The following is a 22,554-nucleotide window of genomic DNA, read 5'->3' on the forward strand; positions in this document are numbered from 1 at the left end:
TTAAAGTACAACATACCAAATCTTATAGGATACAACTAAAGCAGGTCAGAGGGAAATTTATAGATGTAAGCTCCTATATATTAAAGAAGGAGATTGCAGATTTCTATATATCAATTATACCTCAATAAAGCTTCATAAAATTTTTAAAATTAAAAACAATTTTAAAATTTTTCTAAAAAAAGAAGAAAGCTCTCAGCCTTAGCGCCATCTTCGGAGAAACCTCCGCGCCATGAGAGCGAAGTGGAGGAAGAAGCGAATGCGCAGGCTGAAGCGCAAAAGAAGAAAGATGAAGCAGAGGTCCAAGTAAACTTGTACACCCATGGAAGCCACAGGAGCAGAAACAAGGGAAGCCAGAGGCCAGGGACGCTGGTACAAATTGTTGGACTGCTTGCCTACTGTCTAGAATTTGTCTCAGTGGATCTGGAACATCGATGGCCATTCTGATCGCCTCGACCGCCTTTGAGAGACCCACCTTGCTCGTATCAAAACGGCCCCTTTTGGCCCTTTGCCCTGGACATTTGACATACTGGACTAGTTCTATTCTCAGTTGTGGCTGAATGTAACATGTAACAATAAATAATATCTTTTGCTGTCTTAGCTGAAGAAGAAAAAAAAATAAAAAATAAATAAAAAATAAAAATAAAAAAAGAAGAAAGATTTCAAATCAAAAATTAATCTTCCACTTAAGAAACTGGAAAAAGAAGAGCAAACCAAACCTACAGTGAACAGACAGGGAAAACAATAAAGATCAGAGAGGATATAAATGAAATCGAGAATAGAAAAATACAGAAAATCAGTAAGATCAAAGTTGGTCCTTTGAAAAGATCCACAAAACTAACAAACCTTTAGCTACGTTAGCTAAGAAAAAAAGAGAGAAGACTCAAATTACTAAAACTAAGAATAAAAAAAGTGGATATTACTAGCCCTTACAGAAATAAAAAGGATTACAAGGAAATACTATGCTAACAAATCAAATAACCTATATGAAATGGACAAACTGCTAGAGAGACACAAACTACTGAAACTGACTCAAAAAAAAAAATGAATAGATCTATAACAAGAGATTGAATTCCTGATCAAAAATCTTCCCACAGGGCTTCCCTGGTGGCACAGTGGTTAAGAATCCACCTGCCAATGCAGGGAACCCGGGTTCCAGCCCCGGTCTTGGAAGATCCCATGTGCCGCAGAGCAATTAAGCCCGTGCGCCACAACTACTGAAGCCTGCGCGCCTGGAGTCCGTGCTCCGCAACAAGAGAAGCCACTGCGATGAGAAGACCGCGCACCGCAACGAAGAGTAGACCCCACTCACTGCAACTAAAAGAAAACCCACGCACAGCAACAGGGACCCAACACAGCCAAAAATAAAATTAATTAATTTTTTAAAATCTTCCCACAAAGAAAAGCCTGGCTCAAGTGGCTTCACAGGTAAATTCTAACAAATATGGAAAGAATTAATACCAGTCTTTCACAAACTCTTCCCCTAAACCAGGACAGTTTTTTTGTTTGTTTGTTTTTGTTTTTGTTTTTGCGGTACACGGGTCTCTCACCTCTGTGGCGTCTCCCGCTGCGGAGCACAGGCTCCGGACGTGCAGGCTCAGCGGCCCATGGGCCCAGCCGCTCCGCGGCATGCGGGATTCCCCCGGACCGGGGCACGAACCCGTGTCCCCTGCATCAGCAGACGGACTCTCAACCAGTGCGCCACCAGGGAAGCCCGAACCAGGACACTTTCTAACTCATTCTATGAGGTCAGCGTTACCCTGATACCAAAGCCAGACAAAAATATCACAAGAAAACCACAAATCCATCATCTTTTATGAACAAAGACACACACACACAAATCAACAACCAAAACTATTAAACCAAACCCAACAACCTAAAAAAAAAATTATGTGCAGGAATTCCCTGGTGGTCCAGTGTTAGGACTCCACGTTCTCACTACTGGGGGACCAGGTTCAATCCCTCGTCAGGGAACTAAGATCCCACAAGCCGTGCAGCGCACCCAAATTAAAAAAAAAAATTACGTGCAATAGTCAAGTGATATTTATTCCAGGAATGCAATGTTGGTCCAAAATTGGGAAAGATCGATCAATACAATACACCATATTAATACAGTAAGTGACAAAACTGTATGCTTATCTCAACAGATGCAGAAAAAGCATTTGATAAAATCCAACACCCTTTCATGATAAAAACAGTCAACAAATTACGAATAGAAGGGAACTTTCTCACCTTGATAAAGGACATCTGCACAAAACCCACAGTTAACATCATACTTAACGGCGAAACACTCAAAGTTTTCCCTCTAAGATCAGGAACAACACAAGGATGCCCACCCTCATTTCTACTCAACATTGTACTGGAGGGTCCAGCCAGAGCAGTCAGGGAGAAAAAGAAATAAGGCATCCAAAGGAAGAAGGAAAACCATTCACAGATGACATGATCACGTCTATAGAAGACGCTGGGAAATCGCAAAATTTTTTAAAATTAGAGGTAATAAATTTAGCAAGGTTGCAGGATGCAAGATCAATATACAAAAATCAGTTATATTATTACATACCAACAGTGAACAATCTGAAAATGAAATTAAGGGGACAATTTCATTTATAATAGCATCGAAAAGAATAAAATACTTAGAAATAAGTTTAACAAAGGAAGCACAAAACGTTTACATTGAAAACTAAAAAACACTGTTGAAATAAATTAAAGCCCTAATAAACGAAAAGACAGCTTGTGTTCACAGATTGGAAGACTTTTTTTTTTTAATTATAGTTGATTTACAATGTTGTGTTAGTTTCAGGCAGTGAATCAGTGAATCAGCAGTGAATCAGTTATAAATATACATATATCCGCTCTTTTTTTTAGATTCTTTTCCCATATAGGTCATTACAGAGCATTGGGTAGAGTTCCCTGCCCTATACAGTAGGTCCTTATTAATTATCTATCTTATATGTAGTAGTATGTATATGTTAATCCCTTCGCCTAATTTATCCCTCCTCCCTGGAAGACTTAATACTGTTAAGATAGCAGTACTCCCCGAATTGATCTAGAGATTCAATGCAATCCTCCTCAAAATCTCAACAGCATTTTTTGCAATAAGTGATAAGCTGACCCTAAAATTCACATGGAAATGCAAAGAACTCAGGATAGCCAAAACAAGCTTGAAAAAGAAGAACACAGTTGGAAGACTCACGCTACCCAATTTCAAAACTTACTGCAAAGGTACAGAAATGACTGTGGGGTACTAGAATCTGGGTAGACATAAACATCACTGGAATAGATTTGAGAGTCCAGAAATATACTCTTGCATTTATGGCCAACTGATTTATTTTATTATTTTATTTTTTTGGCTGTGCTGCGGCATACGGGATCTTAGTTCTCCAAGCAGGGATCGAACCCGTGCCCCCCTGCAGTGGAAGCGTGGAGCTCTAACCGCTGGACTGCCAGGTAATTCCCCAACTGATTTTTAACCCAAGGTGCCAAAACTATTCAATGAGTAAAGAATGTTCAACAACTGGTGCTGGGACAACTGGATAGCTATAAGCAAAAGTATGACATTGGACTTCTACCCCACACCATATATAAAAGTTAATTCAAACTGGATCAGAGACCTCAATGTAAGAGCTAAAACTACAAAATATTTAAAAGAAAATATACGGGCTTCCCTGGTGGCGCAGTGGTTGAGAGTCCGTCTGCTGATGCAGGGGACACGGGTTCGTGCCCCGGTCCGGGTAGATCCCACATGCCGCGGAGTAGCTAGGCCCGTGAGCCATGGCCGCTGAGCCTGCGCGTCCAGAGCCTGTGCTCCGCAATGGGAGAGGCCACAACAGTGAGAGGCCCGCATAACGCAAAATAAATAAATAAATAAAAATTTAAATAAATAAATAAATAAAAGAAAATATAGGAGTAAATCTTCATGGATTGGTCAATGGCTTCTTGGATATGACACCAAAAGCATAGGTGAAAAAAGAAAGAAAAGACAGGAGTTCATCAAAATTTAAAACTTTTCTGCTTCAAAGGACACAAGAAAGTGCAAAGACAACCCACATAATGGGAGAAAATATCTGCAAATCATTTATCTCATAAAGGGCTGTTCTTGATACCAGATGTAAAGAACTTTTGCAAACCAACAAATGAAAAGACAAATAACCCAATTTAAAAATGGACAAAGGGGGACCTCCCTGGTGGCGCAGGGGTTAAGAATCCACCTGCTAATGCAGGGGACGCGGGTTCAAGCCCTGGTCCAGGGAGATACCACACGCCACAGAACAACTAGGCCCGTGCGCCACAACCACTGAGCCTGTGCTCTGGAGCCCACAAGCCACAATTACTGAGCCCGCGTGCCACAACTACTGAAGCCTGTGCACCTAGAGCCCATGCTCCGCAACAAGAGAAGCCACCGCAATGAGAAGCCCGCGCGCCGCAATGAAGAGTAGCCCCCGCTCACCGCAACTAGAGAAAGCTCGAGTGCAGCAACAAAGACCCAACACAGCCATAAATAAATAAATGTTTTTTAAAAATGGACAAAGGATTTGAATAGACATTTCTCTGTAGAAGATATACAAATGGACAATAAGCACATGAAAAGCTTACCGTTAGCCATTAGGAAAATAAGAAAAAAAAACAACCCATGATGAGCAAAATACCACTTCACACCCACTAGGAAGCTGAATTCAAAAAGACAGATAATAACAAGTGTTAATGAGGATGTGGAGAAACCAGCACTCTCCTACAATGCTGGTGAGCGCGTAAAATGATGCAGTCACTATGGAAAACTGTCTGGGGGTTTCTCAAGGTTAAACACAAGGATTACCATATGACTCAGCAATTCCACTCCTAGGTACATACCCAGAAGAAATGAATGCATATGCGCCCACAAAACTTTGTCCAAAAGTGTTCACAGCAGCATTATTCCTAAGAGCCAAAAAGTGGAAACACCCCAAATGTCCATCAGGTGAGGACTGGATAAACATAAGGTGGCATAACCATAGAGTGGAATGTTATGCAGCCATAAAAAGGAATGAAGTTCTGATAGATGCTATAGCAAGGATGAACCTTGAACACATTAATGCAAAGTGAAAGCAGCCAGACACAAACAGCTACAGAGCATATGATTTCATTCATATGAAATGTCCAGAGCAGACAAATTCATAGACAGAAAGTAGATGAGCAGCTGCCAGGAGCTGGGGTTGGGGAGTGACTTGACTGCCTAATGGGCACAGTTTCTTTTGGGGACATGAAAATGTTCCGAAATTAGATACTGGTGATCACTGCACAACTCTGAATACACTAAAATCAGCCGGATAGTACCCTTTAAAAGGATGAATTTTATGGTCTGTGAATTATATCTCAGTAAAGATGTCATTTTAGAACAGAAAGCACAAGAGCCACCTATGTACCAACAAGGGGAAAAGTCCATCTTAAAAAGCTTTAAGATAAAAAACTACTGCTGAGGGACTTCCCTGGTGGTCCAGTGGTTAAGAATCTGCCTGCCAATGCAGGGGACATGGGTTTGATCCCTGGTCTGGGAAGATCCCACATGTCGCAGGGCAACTAAGCCCGTGCGCCACAACTACTGAGCCTGCGCTCTAGAGCCCGCGAGCCACAACTACTGAAGCCCGCGTGCCTAGAGCCTGTGCTCCAAAACAAGAGAAGCCACCGCAATGAGAAGCCTGCGCACCACAACGAAGAGTAGCGCCCGCTCACCGCAACTAGAGAAAGCTCACATGCAGCAACGAAGACCCAGAGCAGCCAAAAAACAAACAAAAGAACTGCTGGGCTTCCCTGGTGGCACAGTGGTTAAGAATCTGCCTGCCAATGCAAGGGACACGGGTTCGAGCCCTGACCCGGGAAGATCCCACATGCCGCGGAGCAACTAAGCCTGTGCGCCACAACTACTGAGCCTGCACTCTAGAGCCTGCAAGCCACAACTACTGAAGCCTGCGCGCCTAGAGCCCGTGCTCCGCAACAAGAGAGCCATGACAATGAGAAGCCCGCGCACCGCAACGAAGAGCAGCCCCCGCTTGCCGCAACTAGAGAAAGCCTGCGTGCAGCAACGAAGACCCAACGCAGCCAAAGATAAAAACAAACAAATAAATTTATTTAAAAAAAAAAAAAAAAAGAACTTCTGCTGACCCACACAAACCAGTCTAACTCCAAGTGGTGACCAGCTCTGTTTGGCCCCAGCTGAGCAGCGGCTGGGGTCAGAGCTTGGCACCGAACAGGCTCTGCTACCTTTGCTGAGTGGGTCCCACTTCGTGATGGAGACGCAGATGGGTGAGTTTACACAGAAAGGGAGATGGATTTCGAGAGCATCTAATACACGCCAGGCACAGTACAAGGGGCTGGCACACACCTAGGAGCAAGGCCACGCCATCAGGGCACTCACCTACTACTGGGTGGTAGGATAATAAACCAAATAAACAGGTAGGACAAGGACGCGGAGTGACAAGTGCTTCCAGGAAAAAATAAGCAGAGCAAGAGGATGTTGTAATAGGGTGGGGACATTTTAGCAGGGTGGCCAGGGAGGGCCTCTTGAGGAGGAAACAATTTGAGCAGAGGCCCAATAGAGATGATACACGAGCCACACGGCTATCTGAGGGAAGGAGCTTTCCAGGCAGAGGTAATAGCACATGCAAAGGTCCTGAGGTTGGACTGTGTCTAACATGTTTGAGGAATAGTGTGGGGCCCTGTGTGGCTGGAACAGAGCAAGAAAGAGAGGAATAGGAGGAGGTGAGGGGAGACAGGTGATGGGGCAGGGGGAGGAGGGTAAGGATATCATGCAGGGCCTTCTGGGTGATAATGACGACTTTTTTGGCCGCACCATGCAGCTTGCAGGATCTCAGTTCCCTGACCAGGGATTGAACCCAGGCCACGGTAGTGAAAGCCCAGAATCCTAACCGCTAGGCCACCAGGTAACTTCCAAGGACTTTAGCCTTTACACTGAGGGAACTAGGAGCCATGTTGGGTTCTGAGCAGAGGAGGGGCACCTTCTTAAAAGGCCCCCTCCCACCACTGTAGGAAGAACTGCCTGGGGTGGGGGTGGTGAGTGGAGTCAGAAGGTGCAGGACCTAGCAGGAAGTGACTGCAATGGTCCAGGTCAGCACCCATGTTAGAGGGAATAATAACGGTTACAAAAACTAATAGCGGGACTTCCCTGGGGGCGCAGTGGTTAAGAATCCGCCTTCCAATGGAGGGGACACAGGTTCAAGCCCTGGTCCGGGATGATCCCACATGCCGCGGAGCAACTAAGCCCATGCGCCACAACTACTGAGCCTGCACTCTAGAACCCTCGAGCCACAACTACTGAAGCCCGCGTGCCACAATCACTGAAGCCCGCACACCTAGAGCCCATGCTCTGCAACAAGAGAAGCCACTGCAATGAAAAGCCCGTGCACCGCAACGAAGAGTAGCCCCCACTCGCCACAACTAGAGAAAGCCCGCGCACAGCAACAAAGACCCAACGCAGCCAAAAATAAATAAATAAATTTATTTTTTTAAAAAAAACAACTAATAGCAAAGCTCTCCATGTACCAAGGCACAAGTACCATTTTTGCAGAAACCAACAAGCTGATTCTAAAATTTACATGTAAAGGTAAAGAAACTAGACTGGCCAAAACAATTCTGAAAAAGAACAAGGAATTCCCTGGTGGTCCAGTGGTTAGGACTTGGCTCTTTCACTGCTGGGGCCGGGTTCAATCCCTGGTTGGGGAACTAGGATCCCACAAGACGCGTGGCACAGCCAAATTTTAAAAACTTAATTAATTCAAAATCTCTCAAAATGCATCACAGTTATAAGGCACACAGAAACGTGCAGATAAATATTTGTATCAGCATTGATCATAAGCACCCAGAACTGGAGACAACCCAGCATCCGTCAGCATCCTTCAGTGGGTGAACACTTCAACAGCCAGTGATCCAGACACACCATGAAATGCTCCTCAGCAACAAAAAGGATCAAACTATCAAGGCACACAGCCTTGGATGGCTCTCAAAGGTGTTATGCAGAATGAAACAAGCCAGACTCAAAAGGCTGCATGAGTCTATTTATATGACATTCTGGAAAAGGCAAAACGATAGAATGGAGTGGGGCGGGGCGGGGGGGGGGGTGACTGCAAAAGGACACAGGGGATTTTGGAGGGTGATAAGAGTGTTCTATATTGTTTGTGGTGGTAACTCTTTGTGTGTTCACTATATGTAAATTTTATACCTCTAGGGTGGGGGGAAAAAACCCACAAAAATGAGCATGCTCTGTGTTCTGATACACTAAGATCTCCAAGAAATACTGTTAAGTGACAATCTCATCGTTCACAACAGGGTGTTAAGCTGGGCGGGAGAGGGAAGTGGATACACACACATTCGTATTTGCTTCCATTTGCATTGAGAAACTGGGAGGACGCAGGAGAGGAGCGAGGGTGGTTAGCCATGGCTGTAGAAGTAGGAGGACAGGAAGCAAGCTTCTCTCTCTCCATTCTTTCTGATATTTTTGAACTTGGTTCCATGTTGGAAATACCACCTATTCAAACAATTATATTAAAAAGAACACTCGGACTTCCCTGGTGGCACAGTGTTAACCACTGTGTGTTGGCAGTGTTAATCCACCTGCCAATGTAGGGGACACGGGTTCGATCCCTGGTCCGGGAAGATCCCACATGCCGCGGAGCAACTAAGCCCATGTGCCACTACTACTGAGCCTGTGCTCTAGAGCCTGGAATTCATAACTACTGAGCCCGCATGCTGCAACTACTGAAGCCCGCGCATCTAGAGCCCGTGCTCCGCAACAAGAGAAGCCACCGTAATGAGAAGCCTGTGCACCGCAACGAAGAGTAGCCCCTGCTCACCGCAACTAGAGAAAGCCCACGCACATCAACGAAGACCCAATACAGCCAAAAAAAAAAAAAAGAATCTTCAACGCTTCCAAGGGATAGTGTACAAAAAGGAGAAAAAAAGTAACTTTGTGGCAAGGAAAGCTGACAGACATGCCATCTCACCCAAAAGATCAAGGTCAACATCACCCACGGGAAGCTTTATTGGTATCACGGACCACGGATAGGATGTGAGAAGAGTACCTCATCTTTGTGGTCCTCTTCCCCACAACCCACAGCCCCACTCAAACCATGAGAAAATACCAGATAAACCCAAATTGCGGGACAGTCTATAAAATACCAAGGTCATGAGGGCTACCCTGGTGGCGCAGTGGTTGAGAGTCCGCCTGCCAATGCAGGGGACACGGGTTCGTGCCCCGGTCCGGGAAGATCCCACATGCCACAGAGCAGCTGGGCCTGTGAGCCATGGCCGCTGAGCCTGCACATCCGGAGTCTGTGCTCCGCAGCGGGAGAGGCCACAACAGTGAGAGGCCCGCTTACCACAAAAAAAAAAAAAAAAAAAAACCAAGGTCATGAAAAGCAAAGGCTGTGGCGCTGTCATAGCTGGGCGGAAGCTAAGGAGACGGGATGACCCAATGCGATGTGGGATCCTGGATGGGGTCCTGGGACAGAAAAAGGACGTATTGGGGACAACTGCGGAAATGTGAATCAATTCTGGCTTTCGTTAATAATGATAATATGCCAAGGTTAATTTCTTAGCTGTGAGAAATACACCACGGCAAGGTAAGAGGTTAACCTTAGGTAAAGACGGGTGAAGAGTATACGCGAGCTCTCTGTGCTATCCCCATAGCTTTCCTGTATGTTTACAGCTTGCTTACTTTCTGTAAATCTAAAGTTATGCTAGCATAAAAAATGTCTTAAAGAAACGAAACAAAGGCAAAAACCCCTCAAGACACTAAATAGCAAAGAACTTGGCGTGAGGCATGACACATTCCAGCGAGATTTTGGACTATCAAAGATAAGACCTGGGAATTCCCTGGCGGTCCAGTGGTTAGGACTCAGAGCTCTCACTACCAGGGCCTGGGTTCAATCCCTGGTCAGGAACTAAGATCCCGCAAGCTGCACGGCACGGTCAAAAAAAAAGAAGAACACAAAACCAAAACCAAACAAAAAGACAGACTTAATCCTGGCATTTAATGTGGTGGTGGGGGGGCATTCACACATAAAAAAAAATAAAGAAAAAGAATCTGAGAAGAGCTACAAGCTGATGAAGGTGGTCCCAAGCAAAAGGCAAGAAGAACCTCCACCTTACTCTTCCTATAGGAGAGAACTGTATTTTACAGCGAGTAAACAGTCCAAGAACTCTTGTAATTAAAAATCAAGCTAGATGGACCTAGAGACTGTCACACAGAGTGAAGTAAGTCAGAAAGAGAAAAACAAATATCGTATATTAATGCATATATGTGGAATCTAGAAATATAGCACAGATATTTGCAAAGCAGAAATAGAGACAGAGATGTAGAGAACAAATGTATGGATACCAAGGGGGAAGGGGAGGGTGGGAGGAATTGGGAGATTGGGATTGACACATATACACTATTGATACTATGTATAAAATAGATAACTAATGAGAACATACTGTATAGCACTATGTTAACTCTACTTAATGCACCGTGGTGACCTAAATGGGAAGGAAATCCAAAAAGAGGGGATATATGCATATGTATAGCTGATTCATTTTGCTGTACAGCAGAAACTAACACAACATTGTAAAGCAGCTACACTCCAATAAAAATTAATTTAAAAAAAATCAAGCTAGGACATCCTTTTGCCAGGAGCGTATTCCAGGTGGGGGCCTCCCCACCTCAGAAAGTGGCCTGCTCTGAGCTTGCTGTCAACCTGCGCCAGGCGGTGCCACCGGGAGATGCCACTAGGGCAGAGGCCGCTGGAGCCGGGCTTCCTCCTGAATGGCTTCCGCCTAGACGAGGGTAAGTGTCGCAAGATGAGGAGACGTGTCAGCCCAAACCACAGGCAGCCTCTCTCAAGCTGAGTGGGCGGCTCACAGCCCCCGGTCACAGGCCCCTGATCTTGACTTATAGATCCCTGGGACTCCATCGCCCCACCAGCCAGAAAAGAACAACTCTGAGGGTATCATCCTCAAAGCCACTGGCTCCCTGGCTGCAGGGCCTGCTGAGGGCCTTGTAGGCAAGCAGGCTGTGACCCTCCAGAAGGATCCTGGCCATGAGCACAGAAGACAGAGGCCCCGTGGCTGGGACAGTAGGGGCTGTGTCCCCAGTCCACCCCGGGGCTTCCTCCAGGGCTGGCCTGGCTGTGCCAGGGCGTATCACCCGGCAAGCAGACGTAACCCCAGCTGGGACTGTTCCTGCCTGCTGTGCTCGCCTGCTGGCCTGCCAGTCCCTAGAGACTCTTATGGCTGGGAAAACGTGTCATGGGGCAGAGTCTCCAGGGTGCCTCGTCCTCCTCCTCTGTCTGGGCATCAGGGTGTCATCAGGGCCCTGGGCAGCTCTGCTGGCCACCTGTCCACACGCTATGGGTCTGTGATCCAAGCGGGTTCAAGTTTAGGCAAAGGAGGTCTCCCAGAACAAACAGAGCATGGTTCTCCATGCTGTGGCATTTGACTGGAATCCCCCTGGGAGTTTCAAGTTGGTCTGGGGAGGGGTCTGGCACTGGGCATCTCCCCGTGACGGACACTAATGGGCTGCCAGGACTCAGAAGCGATGACCCCAGCAGCTTCCTTTCCTTGGTTCTTGGTCCAAGCAGGCACTTGGGTATCCTCGGGCAGGGGGGTGGGGGTGGGAGGGAAGCTGCCTTCAGACCTCGGGTCCCCGTTGAGAGAGTGTGCGAGCGCCCAGACAGAGTGGCTGCCTGGTACCCAGGCAAGAAGCAAGAGTCGGAAGGGATGGCTCACTGGAAGCTGTGCAGGACCTCAGTCACCTCAGCCCAGGGAGGGGGCCCTGCTCGGCCCCATCTCACAGCCAGGAAGCCGGTCCAGAGAGACAGCCATGCCTGGCCGGCCCCGAGGTCTTAGCGTGTTACTGTTATTACCCTGTGCCCAAAGGGCAAATCACAGCCCTCCCCATAAAAAGGATACACTTGCTTCTGTCCCCCCTGGAGCACCCCAAAACCCTCTTCTATTCTCAGTCCCACACAACCCAGGTGGGCTATGAGCCCCTAAAGGCAAGTCACAGGGCTGTCCGCTGGTCCCCTTCTCAGTGGACATCTGTGCAGTGAAATTAATCCAAGTTTGGTCTTAAGGTACCTTCACGGAACAAATATGCGTGCTCCTACCCTGTGCCAGAATGGCGAGGAACGCTCGAAGATCCCTGCCCTTGCGGACCTGCCGTCCGCGGGGTGGGGAGAAAACAACACACAAAACAGTTTCCGGTCCTAAGATGAGCTCTGAAGAAAACACATCTAGGCACGCGGTCTGAGTGCCAGGGCCCTGTGTGAACCAGGGTAGGTCAGGGACGGCCTCTCAGAGGGGTAAGGTTTGAGCAGGGACCCAAGGAGAGAGGGGCAGGGTGTGGAGAACTCTGGACAAAGAGGAGATGTGGAGAAAGGAAGAGAAAGGCCCCGAGTAGGCGTGAGTCTGGGGGGTTCAGGGGCGGCCAGGAGGCTGTGTGGCCGGCGGGATGAGCTTGGGGGGCAGTGGGAGCAGGCGAGGGCGGGGGTGTTGGGGGGCCAGTGGAGGACTTGGACTTTTAGCCCAAGTGTGGGGGCCGCAGAGCGTGGTGGGCAGAAGAGGGACATGCCCAGACTCAGGTGTTCACAGGTACCCTGTGGACACTGTGGGCGGTGGGGGAGGCAGGGCAGGTGCCAGGGGACCAGGGCAGAGGCAGCTGCACTGGTCCAGGTCGTGGAAGGGGTCAGGACGGGTGAAGCGCGGCGAGGACACGCTGATGTGGGAGCCCTGGGATGGACTCTTTGGCCAATCCCAAGTCCACTCATTCAACCCAGGTGAACAGCTGCCGGGCAGCATCCTGGCCTCCACACCCAGGGAGGGGAGGGCCACACACCCAGTGCTGGCCATCCATCTCCCCATGTCCTCCTCTGTGTAGACACGTGTTCTACACAGGTGTCCCATGTCCACGTGCAAATCCTGGGAGTGGGTGACTAGACACAGCCTGAGCATCCATCACCACCAAGAGGCTGGTGAACAAACAAAGGTGGCTTTGTACCATGGAGTACTATGCAGCCGTGACAACAACAAGAAAGCACCCTGTGTAACAGGCCATGAGCCTCGAGCCAGGGCCCACAGCCAGGCAGGAGGGCACAAAGGTCCTCGTGTAGCAGTCACCTACCTGCTTCCAGGCAGCTGCTGCCTGTCCTCGTCTAGACAGAAAGACCTACTGCCTCCTCCAAGAAGCATTCCCTGACCACCATTCCCACCCCAAGGCTCCCTATGGGGCCGCCGTCTCCCACATGCCTCCACTCCCTTCTCACTGGAAAGTACCTCCTCAGAGAAGGACCTCTAGGGCCTCTCAGGTAGAGTGAACAAGTGGGTAAGGATGGGGCTCAGAGCCTCACCCTCACCGCCTGCCCCATTTCTGCCCCTCAACTGCCTCATCTGTAAAATGGGGCCAAGCTGAGGGGACGTACAGACAGCACTCAGTGCCTAGCACACGGTGAGTATGTCAAGGGCAAGGAAAGTCCATTCAGTGTGACAGGAAGACCAGAGCCGCCCCCCAATCGCCACCAGAGGAGGCAACTCGAGCAGCTGAGCCATGGCACCGGGCACCCCAATGGGCACTGCAAAAATCCCCACAAGGGCTTCACTTATTCCTCAACACCCGGCTTTGTTCCAGAAACTTCTGAGGTACAAATGCAGTGCAGAGGGAGGGAAAACTGGACCCTGTGAAGCTGGAGCCAAGGGGAAAAGGGAGGCTGGAAAATCCAACGGAGCCAGGGGTGAGGATGCTACTTCAGGTACAGGACAGCAGGCCTGGGGGAAGGGGGCCACCCATGAAGGCCGAGGCTCTGGGTTCAAGTCTGGCCACTTGGGCAAACCTCTGTGACTCAGTTTCCTCGTCAGTAGACGGAGATCAAGCACTGGCCTCGAAGTAGGTGAGGCGCCTTGTACCCAGGTCCCAGCATGGATCCTGGCAAGCAGCACGTGAGACAGCACTGTCCTCTCTCACCGGGACAGCCGCAGTGACTCCTCCTGGCCCCCCACCTCCATTCTTACCGCTCTGGGAGGGTCAGGAAGCTCCAAGCAGCAGTTACAAACATTTCGACGAAGCAGGACCCCTAGGATGTGCTGCGTGGTTGGAAAACAAGTTTCTGAACGATATAAACAGGGTAGTCCCAGTTCTGGAAAGAAGATGTACCCCCAAAAGAAGCAACCCCGAATAGTGCTGTGTATTTTCTATAGGTACCAGCGTGTCCATATGTACGTAAACACGAGAGGGCTCTGACAGGATATATGCCAAACTGACAATGGTGCTTCCACATGGAGCTGGAAGGAAGGGACAGGGTGGGCAATGTATCCTTCATCTGTCATGGTTTCCCTTTTTCCGAGAACTCAGTCTTCAGTGTTCTACTTATGTAATTAAAATTAGGGGGCTTCCCTGGTGGCGCAGTGGTTGAGAGTCCGCCTGCCGATGCAAGGGACACGGGTTCGTGCCCCGGTCGGGAAGATCCCACATGCCACGGAGCGGCTGGGCCCGTGAGCCATGGCCGCTGAGCCTGCGCGTCCGGAGCCTGTGCTCCGCAACGGGAGAGGCCACAGCAGTGAGAGGCCCGCGTACCGCAAAAAAAACCACAAAAAAACACAAACAAAAACTTAGGAAAAATAGGCATCTGACAGGCAGTTTCCTGACCCCCATGGGCCCAGTGGTCTTGCCTTCGACTCAGGTCCTTTTCCATATCTGAAGGGGGCACCTGTGGAGCCCTCTGCCTGGGACACCCTTCTCTGGGGTCTGCAAGGGGCTGGCTCCATTGCAGGCCCGCCCTGACCACCCCGTCTGAAGCAGCCCCTGCCCAACCACTCTCTCACTCTCCCCATCGTTTTCACTGCACTTCTCCATCTTCAGAATGTCACTGCTCATTTAACCATTCTGCTGACCTCTGTCCATCTCGGTCCCCGCTGGGTCCCCAGCACCCGGCATGCTGTCAGACACAGAGTTAACCTCAAGGATCCGGAAAGCCAGAAATCGCTCCATCCGTCACCTCGGCCCCAGCCCCAGATACAAGCACCGTAGTGTCCACTACTGACCTGACAGCCAAAAGCCATGGCCACAACTTCCCAACCCCACTATCCCCGGGCAGTGGGCTCTGGAGGAGACAGGCCCGGCTCAGGGCCCGCTCCTGCCCTCCTCCCTATGTGACTTCAAGCCAGTCCACCTCTGAGGCCTCAGTTTCCCTACCTGTGAAGCAGGGATGCTAAGGGCAGTATCTGCCCCCAAGGATGGCTGGGACCATGTGGTCAGATTTTAGACATAAGTCCCTGGGGCACGACACACAGTGACTCTCCACAAACATCAGCTCTTACTGTGTTATAAACATCCAGCAGCAGGTGAAACCGAAAGGGCCAACCAGCTCCCTGTTCAAGGTGAGGGTGACTCCAAAGGGGAAAATCCCCAGCATCTAGCAGGGACCTCACTGCCAATACTAACAGGAACCCCAATGTACCTGGAAGCAGGAGCCTTTTCTCTCTAGTGCCATTTTGCCTCGGAGGCAGGGTAATTTTTTTCTTTATTCGGACTGGGGCTAATGGACTATAAATATCTCATTATTGGCTTGCATTTTTCCAAAGCTCTAACAATAAGGGCTTAATTACAGTATGCGGTTGGCAACCCCAGTAAATTAAGGGTTAGCCGACGTCCCCATTTCTTTCTGCAGCTGAGGGGCCTGTAATTTCGGCATTTTCATTCAAATCGGGCAAAAGCTTGGCAGATGTGGCTCTGAACCAAATGCAAACACCGGAGAGACACAGGGTTCCATGCCATGCCCAGCGTTTTCTGCCCGCACTACCTTTGAAAACTCCAAATCTGGAACTGTCCACGAGGCCATCCTCTGCCCTCACCCACAATGAACTGGACTTTTTACCAGAGGATTTCAATCCGTGCACCTAGCAAGGGCCATTATCCCCAGACAAATAACTCTGAAAAGCATTTGGGCAGCCCAGAGCTGAGCTCTGGAGAAATCTGTCTTCCTGGTTATAAACATAATCCCCAAATGAGCCAAAACGAATAAAGAATTATGTGGGGAGACAACCCACATGTGGGGTTCGAAGCTGTACATTTTTCCAGGCTTTTTACTATGAAAATACAACTGTTTGGAATAAGATGGGCTCACACGTCCATTTGGTCTGGGCCCTAACAGGTCTTGCACAGGCTTTCTGGGTCATTCAATTCTCTTCTAGATCACTCTGAGTAGTTATTTCGTAGTTGGTTGTCTGGACACATTGTCTAGTCAATTCGATACTGTTGGGCCTTTTTTGCTCCCAATTTCCCACCATCATATGCTGAATGAGCATAAAAAAACTCTCATGGCCAGTCACCATTCCCACTGAGAAACAGCAGGAACGGGCTCCCACAAGCATTTCAGGACCTGGTTCACCAGCTGGTTCCAGCTGCATCCCCAGAGCTCAAAGTACACTGACAGGTGCTCAATGAGTGTCTGTGCTAAAATGAGGCGTTACTTATATTAACAATCATGAATTCCTTTTCTTTAAGGAAAGAGAAATGAACAACTGATCTTCAGAGTCCTGACCCAGGGCTATACAAAATGCACAGGTCTAATGTTTCACAAGGATTAGCTCATTCGAATGCTCAGCCTGCTCCCAGGAGAGAGGAACCATCATGAACCCCGCTTTCCAGACAAAGAAACTGAGGCCCAAGAAGTGAGGTCATTCAGCTGATGGATGCCACCTTCCCACAGGTGCCTCTGGACTCTGCCTGCTCCGGCTGGCCTGGGTACTACAGATCACACAGGCAAAGGCCCTTCGGCTTTGCCTGAAACGAAGGACCATGGAAACAGCAGCTGTCATTTGAACACCGAAGAGCTGTTAAGGGACAAACCAGCCCAAAGAGCAAGCCATGTGCCCACCCCTCAGTCTGGCAGGGACGTGAGCCAACGGTCATCTGACACGCATTCATCCAGTACCCACTGTGTGCCCCGCAGCGGCCCCATGATACAGCTACGTCTCCCTGCAGGGACCCATCACCCGAGACCAAATGGAAACGCAGCTGGAAACGGTAGAGTCCGTGGGTAGCTGCTTCTTGTCAAAAGAAAAATGGCACCGGGCCCTACATGTGCTCACAGCCACTACTCACTGAGAGCGCCGAGGCGGAGCTGCACATCAAAGGCAAGAGCCCTCAGCTTGCCCAGAACCAGATCCAGAAGGATCACAACAGTGCCACCAGCAGCTCTCCCTCTACCCAGGGCCCTCCCTGGCCTCCAAGTCTCCACGTGGCCTGCACCCCGCCCCACCCCAGTACCCCCCTCACCTCACCTCCCCCCACTCGCCCACTATACCGTGTTCCAGGCACACTCCCACCTCAGGGCCTTTGCCCTGGCTGTTCCCACAGCCTGGGACGCTCTTCCCACAGATCTCCACAGGTCCTCCCTCACCTCTTAAGTCTCTGTTCAAACGTCACCTTCCCATGGAGGCCTTCCCTGACCCTCCATTAAAACCTATAACCTCCCCCTGCCCTCTCCATAATCTTCTCTTTTTTTTTCCATAAAACGGTTATCTTCTACCTTGTTTCTTCTTTATCTGCATCCTGCTGGAAGGTCAGCTCCCCCAGGGCAGGGGCTTTGGTATCTTGCTCAGGGCTGTGTCTGCAGCCCTAGAACAGAACCGGGCACAGAGTGAACATGCTCAGAAAACACTTTTCAATGAACGAATGAAAAATGCATGACCTTTTACCTTTTAAGTGCTTTTTCACACCAGACACTCTTCCGAGACTCATTTAATCCTCACTCCACCCTCAATGCCCTAAGAGGTGAAACACACCCAACCTGGTGGCCTGAATGGAGCCCATGAGGAGGTAATGTTAAGAGCCCCATTTCCCAGCAGGGGAAACTGAGGCTCAGAAGACAAAGACTGACAGGATCAAGTCCAAGACTGGGAGACTCCAAGCTGGAGGCCTCAACCTCTGCCTCCCCTTCCTGCTCTTTTCCCAAGGGAATATTTCTACAGCCCTTCCCTTTGCCAGACCCTGAGGCTAAATGACAAGGGTCACCAGGGAGCCACATCCTCCCCTCTCTTTAGGGCCACAGGTCTATCTGCTGGTACAGGGCAGGACAAGCCCTGGGCCTTAACCTTAAAGGTTTCCGGGGCCAGGAGGCTCCGGACAAATATGAAATGGGCCTGGGCAAGCACTAGGGAGTAGTGGGGACTCTGGCAGCTCAAGGGGCCACTCCTAGTCTGATGGGGCAGCCAGTGGCTGCTGCTTCTGAGACCCAGGCAGTTGGTGCCAGGCACAGGCCCAGGGAGGCCAGAATACGATGATTATAACAGCAGCAGCCACGGGTACAGGGTCCATGCACTCAACACACGTTAGCTCACCCTGTCCTGCAGAGAGGGCCTAGTAATCACCCCATTTTACGGAAAAGGAATCGGGCCATAGTCACACAGCCAAACATGCTAGAGCCAGGCCTAGGGCCCAGAGCCTGTGCTCTACACCACTAAACCCTAAACATCTTTGGGGTTTTTGCTAGCATGACCAAAATCTGATTTTGATGCAAAATCTCACTTTTAAATGTTGACAGCTAATTAAAAACAAAACATTTTAGGGCTCCCCTGGTGGCGCAGTGGTTAAGAATCTGCCTGTCAACGTAGGGGACACAGGTTCGAGCCCTGGTCCGGGAAGATCCCACATGCCGCAGAGCAACTAAGCCCGTGCGCCACAACTACTGAGCCTGCACTCTAGATCCCATGAGCCACAACTACTGAAGCCTGCGCGTCACAACTACAGAAGCCCGCGCGCCTAGAGCCCGTGCTCTGCAACTAGAGAAGCCACTGCAGTGAGAAGCCCGCGCACGGCAAGGAAGAGTAGACCCCGCTCGCCGCAACTAGAGAACGCCCACGTGCAGCAACGAAGACCCAACGCAGCCAAAAATAATAAAGTAAATAAATTTATAAAAAACAAAACAAAACATTTTAAACTCCATGCTGGTGAAAAAAAAGACGGAGCAAGCAGGCTTCGGCCCCCGTGGCCATGGACCTGCAACCCCTGGTACGGGGCTGGGCTATCTGGGCTATTCTCACTCTCGGATCAAGTTCTTAGAAAAGCCACAAGGAGGAGGCAAGGAAACAGAGCAGCCCGTGCTGCCCCCAAGGCACAGAGCTTGATATGCTCTCCTGTTTGTTCCTTGAAACCAGCGGGGAAACCCTCTGTGTGGGTCCAGGGCGCAAGGGAGGAAAAGGGTCTTCAGCTGCAGCACAGTTTAGCCAAAGTCACAAAAAGAAGCAGGCAGTGGGACTCAAAGCGAGGCCTGCCTGCCATCCCCCTATGGCAGGGCTTTGTAGCTGAGAAGCCTTACCCACACTCCAGAAATAAAAAGAAGTTGGCTCCTGTCTGAGCACCCCATACCCAAAGAGAGGCCTTTTTACAGCTTTGGCTCTCGGGCCCTGAATTAATGCGCTTAACGACCGACGTCACGCTGCAGGCTCTAGGAGGAGGTTGCCACAGGAGCCAGCTCAATAGCAGTTGGCCGTTGCCAGATGCCAGGGTGGGTGGGAGGGAAAGGTGAAGGGCAGGGGGCCCGAGAAGAGGTGGGGATGGGAGAGAGGCCCGGGGTCTCCAACCCAGAGCCCTCAATCCCTCACTGAACAACCTCGAGCAAGAATGCGCAGCTCTCTGAGCCTCAGTTTTCTGCTCTAGAAAATGGGATCACAGCAGTGCCAGTCTCATAAGGCTTAAATGAAGTCCAGTGTGTAACTGCAGAGCATTTTTAATTCTGACTAGCCTTTGTTGTCGATACGTAAGGAACCAGCCTGGGGAGTAACAGCCCCATCCAAGTACACCTACTGTGTGCCAGGCACCATGCTAAGTGAGCACTTTCAACACACCATGTCACTGCATCCTTCCAACAGTCTTGTTGAGGGTCCATCGCCCCATTTTTCAGAGGGGAAACTAAGGCTCAAAGAGGTCAAACAATCTGTGCGAGGTCACAAGGCAGGTGAAATGGACAGAGCTTTACAGACGCTCACCGGAAGCCTGGGCAGACGGGAAGATGGCCAAGCAGGGGGCCCACAGCCCAGCCCGAGGCTCAACCCACGCAGCGCTGATCCCAAGTACACACCTTTCCGCCACAGTAGACAGAGGGCATTGAGCCAGAGACAAAGCAGCAAAGGAGGAAATTCGTGCTGCTGGGAGCAAAACCCCAGGCCTCTGGGAAGGCAGGGGCGGGGCTGGGTGCCCAGCTGGGCTCCACTGAGTGCCAGCCTGGTGGCCTTGGGCAAATAGCAAGTCTTTTCTGAGCTGAACCAAGAAACAACTCAGCTTGGGGCCTGCTGGATGAACATTATCTCTTAACATTGATAACAACAATAATAATAATGATGACTATGACATTATTATTTGGCAGCCACAGTCACAAATGGAGTCCTTCCCAGAATGCAGAAGTGGCCACCCATCTGGGAGGCAGAAGGACAAGAGGTGGGGGAAGGGAGAGGGGAGAACCAACCGCCCTCAGTGGCCACAGGGTCCATTTGCATCCATTAGCTTCCTGAATCCTGGAAACAGCCCAGAGAGTGGAATTTGTCCACTGGACAGATGGGCAATCTGAGGCTTCTCAGGGCTGCCTAGGGAAGGCTGTATACCAGCTCTTGCCACCACAACCTGATCAGGCAAGAAGTTCCTTCCCAGGATCCAAGGAGGGCCCCCAATTTTCAGGCTTTAGCTTGGGGTTTGGACCCTATGTTCCAAGGCCCCGGAGGCACCCTGACATGGGCCAGGAGAGACTCCTGGAGGAAGTTCCCCCTGGGGTCCTACTTCCAATAGAAAGGAGTTCAGGTCTCATCCTTCAGCTCCCTTCTCCTCTGCTTGCTCCCACCACCCCCTGCCACAGAGGTGACGGCTAGTGCACTGACAGGCAGATTAGGAGAAGGACAGACACCAGGACAGACAGACAAAAGGGTCCACTTGGAAGAGAGGAGCCAGCGTTCACCAGGCACCAAGTTGAAGAGTCAGCCCAGGAGAGCCAGACAACAGGGTCTCCTAGGTCCAGCCAGCCAGTCAGACAGACAGCAGAGGCCAGGTGGGTAACCCAACAGAGGAATAGCTAAGTGTTAAAGTCTGGGAAGGGCACGGATGGGCAACCAGACAGGACAGGTCATTCTGGATAGCTAGCCAGGCAGCAGGGGGCTGCCCTGCGGTACTGGACAGATGGATAGCCAAATGGTGGCGGCGGGGAAACCTATCCAGGACAGAGAGACAGCCAACCAGACGACAGAAACTGCTCCAGATAAATGAACAGCCAGCCAGACCGCAGGGATCGGCCCAATAGATATCTAGGTGACAGGTTTCGGACAGAGAAGGGGAACCTATCCCTGACCCACAGACAACCAGATGGCATAATTCACCCACTACAGCCGGGGGCCAGAGAGTCGGCGGGGGTTCACCGCACCTCCTGGCCCACGCCCCCCAGCCCCGGCAGGGAGCCCTCCGCCCAGGGCGTCCCACAGGGCCCGCCTCCCTGTCCCCGTCCCCGTCGCGGGCACGCAAGCGCCGCAGTTACGCCGGCGGCGCAGGACGCGCCATTCCCGGTCCGCCCTCCGCGCCCTAGGCCGCCGCCTGCCCGCTGTCGCCGCCCCGCTCGCTCACCGGCCCACGAAGTTCTCGAGCACCGAGCTCTTGCCGGCGCTCTGGCCGCCCACCACGGCGATCTGCGGCAGGTCCAGGTGGCAGCTCTGGCCGATGGAGCTGAAGGCATCCTGCAGCTTGTTGACCAGCGGGATCAGCTCTTCCATCCCGCGGTTGCCCATGGCGCCGGCGGCCCCGGCCCGAGAGCCCAGCGCTCCCCGCCCGCCCCTGGCCCTCGACGATGCGGCCCCGCGGCGTCCGCGGCCGTTGCTCCCCGCCCGCCCGGGCCTCGGCGCGACGCCCGCTCCCGGCTCGGCCTCACGGTCGCCGCCTCATCCGGTTCTCAGGCAACACCCGACCCAAGCGACCTCCCGCCCGGGCCCTGGGGCTGCACCCAAAGCTCTCGCGCCACCCCCGATTGGTCGGCTGCGCTGTCACTCGTGCACACAAGCCAATGAAAGCGAAGCACGGGCCTACGGCCAAATAAGTCTTCCCCCTGGGGACCTTCTCTCGGACTCATTGGACAAAAGAACTGTCGCTATTGTGCTAGAAGCCAATAGCGGCGGGAAGCGAGTTATCCAGGCCCGGAGGCGGTGTTTCGGGAAAAGGCATTTTGGCCCCGCCTATTAGGGGCAGTTCCAGGATAGCAGGAACATCCGCCAATCTTATTGGCAGGGAGACCGCCAGTCAACAAAGCTGGCCAATGATACTAGGGATCGGTTCTTAACCACGGTCTGTCACTTGACGCTACCTAGTTCCCTAAAAATTTCCCATTGGTTTATATAAATATCACCCCGTTTCATCAGCCAACAAATCAAGACAGTGGGACTTAACCTCCGAATCTTGACTCTGATTGAAAACTGTACCTGTCCATCAAAGAACCTCCTCCCGTTCTTGTGATTGTCGTGTCTACTGGAGTCTTCCGGAGCAGAGGGTAGGCCCGCAGTACTCGCCAA

General features: G+C 50.8%; 1 protein-coding gene across 9 annotated transcripts in view; it reads right to left on the reverse strand.

Moving 5' to 3' along the window:
* DNM2 (dynamin 2) overlaps positions 1–21,901 on the reverse strand; it is a 93,219-nt gene extending 71,318 nt beyond the window's left edge. For 5 of the 9 annotated variants that reach the window (XM_079915534.1, XM_079915533.1, XM_079915532.1 and 2 more), the window contains exon 1: positions 21,620–21,901. In XM_079915534.1, the coding sequence (XP_079771660.1) occupies positions 21,620–21,780 (161 nt within the window). In that variant the 5' untranslated portion in view covers positions 21,781–21,901. The remainder of the gene's footprint in view (positions 1–21,619) is intronic. The other 4 variants (XM_079915531.1, XM_079915528.1, XM_079915530.1 and 1 more) reach the window with 1 other exon arrangement.
* Positions 21,902–22,554: the final 653 nt, after the last annotated feature.

This window comes from Stenella coeruleoalba, assembly GCF_951394435.1.
Source record: "Stenella coeruleoalba genome assembly, chromosome: 3".
Classification (NCBI taxonomy): Eukaryota; Metazoa; Chordata; class Mammalia; order Artiodactyla; family Delphinidae; genus Stenella; species Stenella coeruleoalba.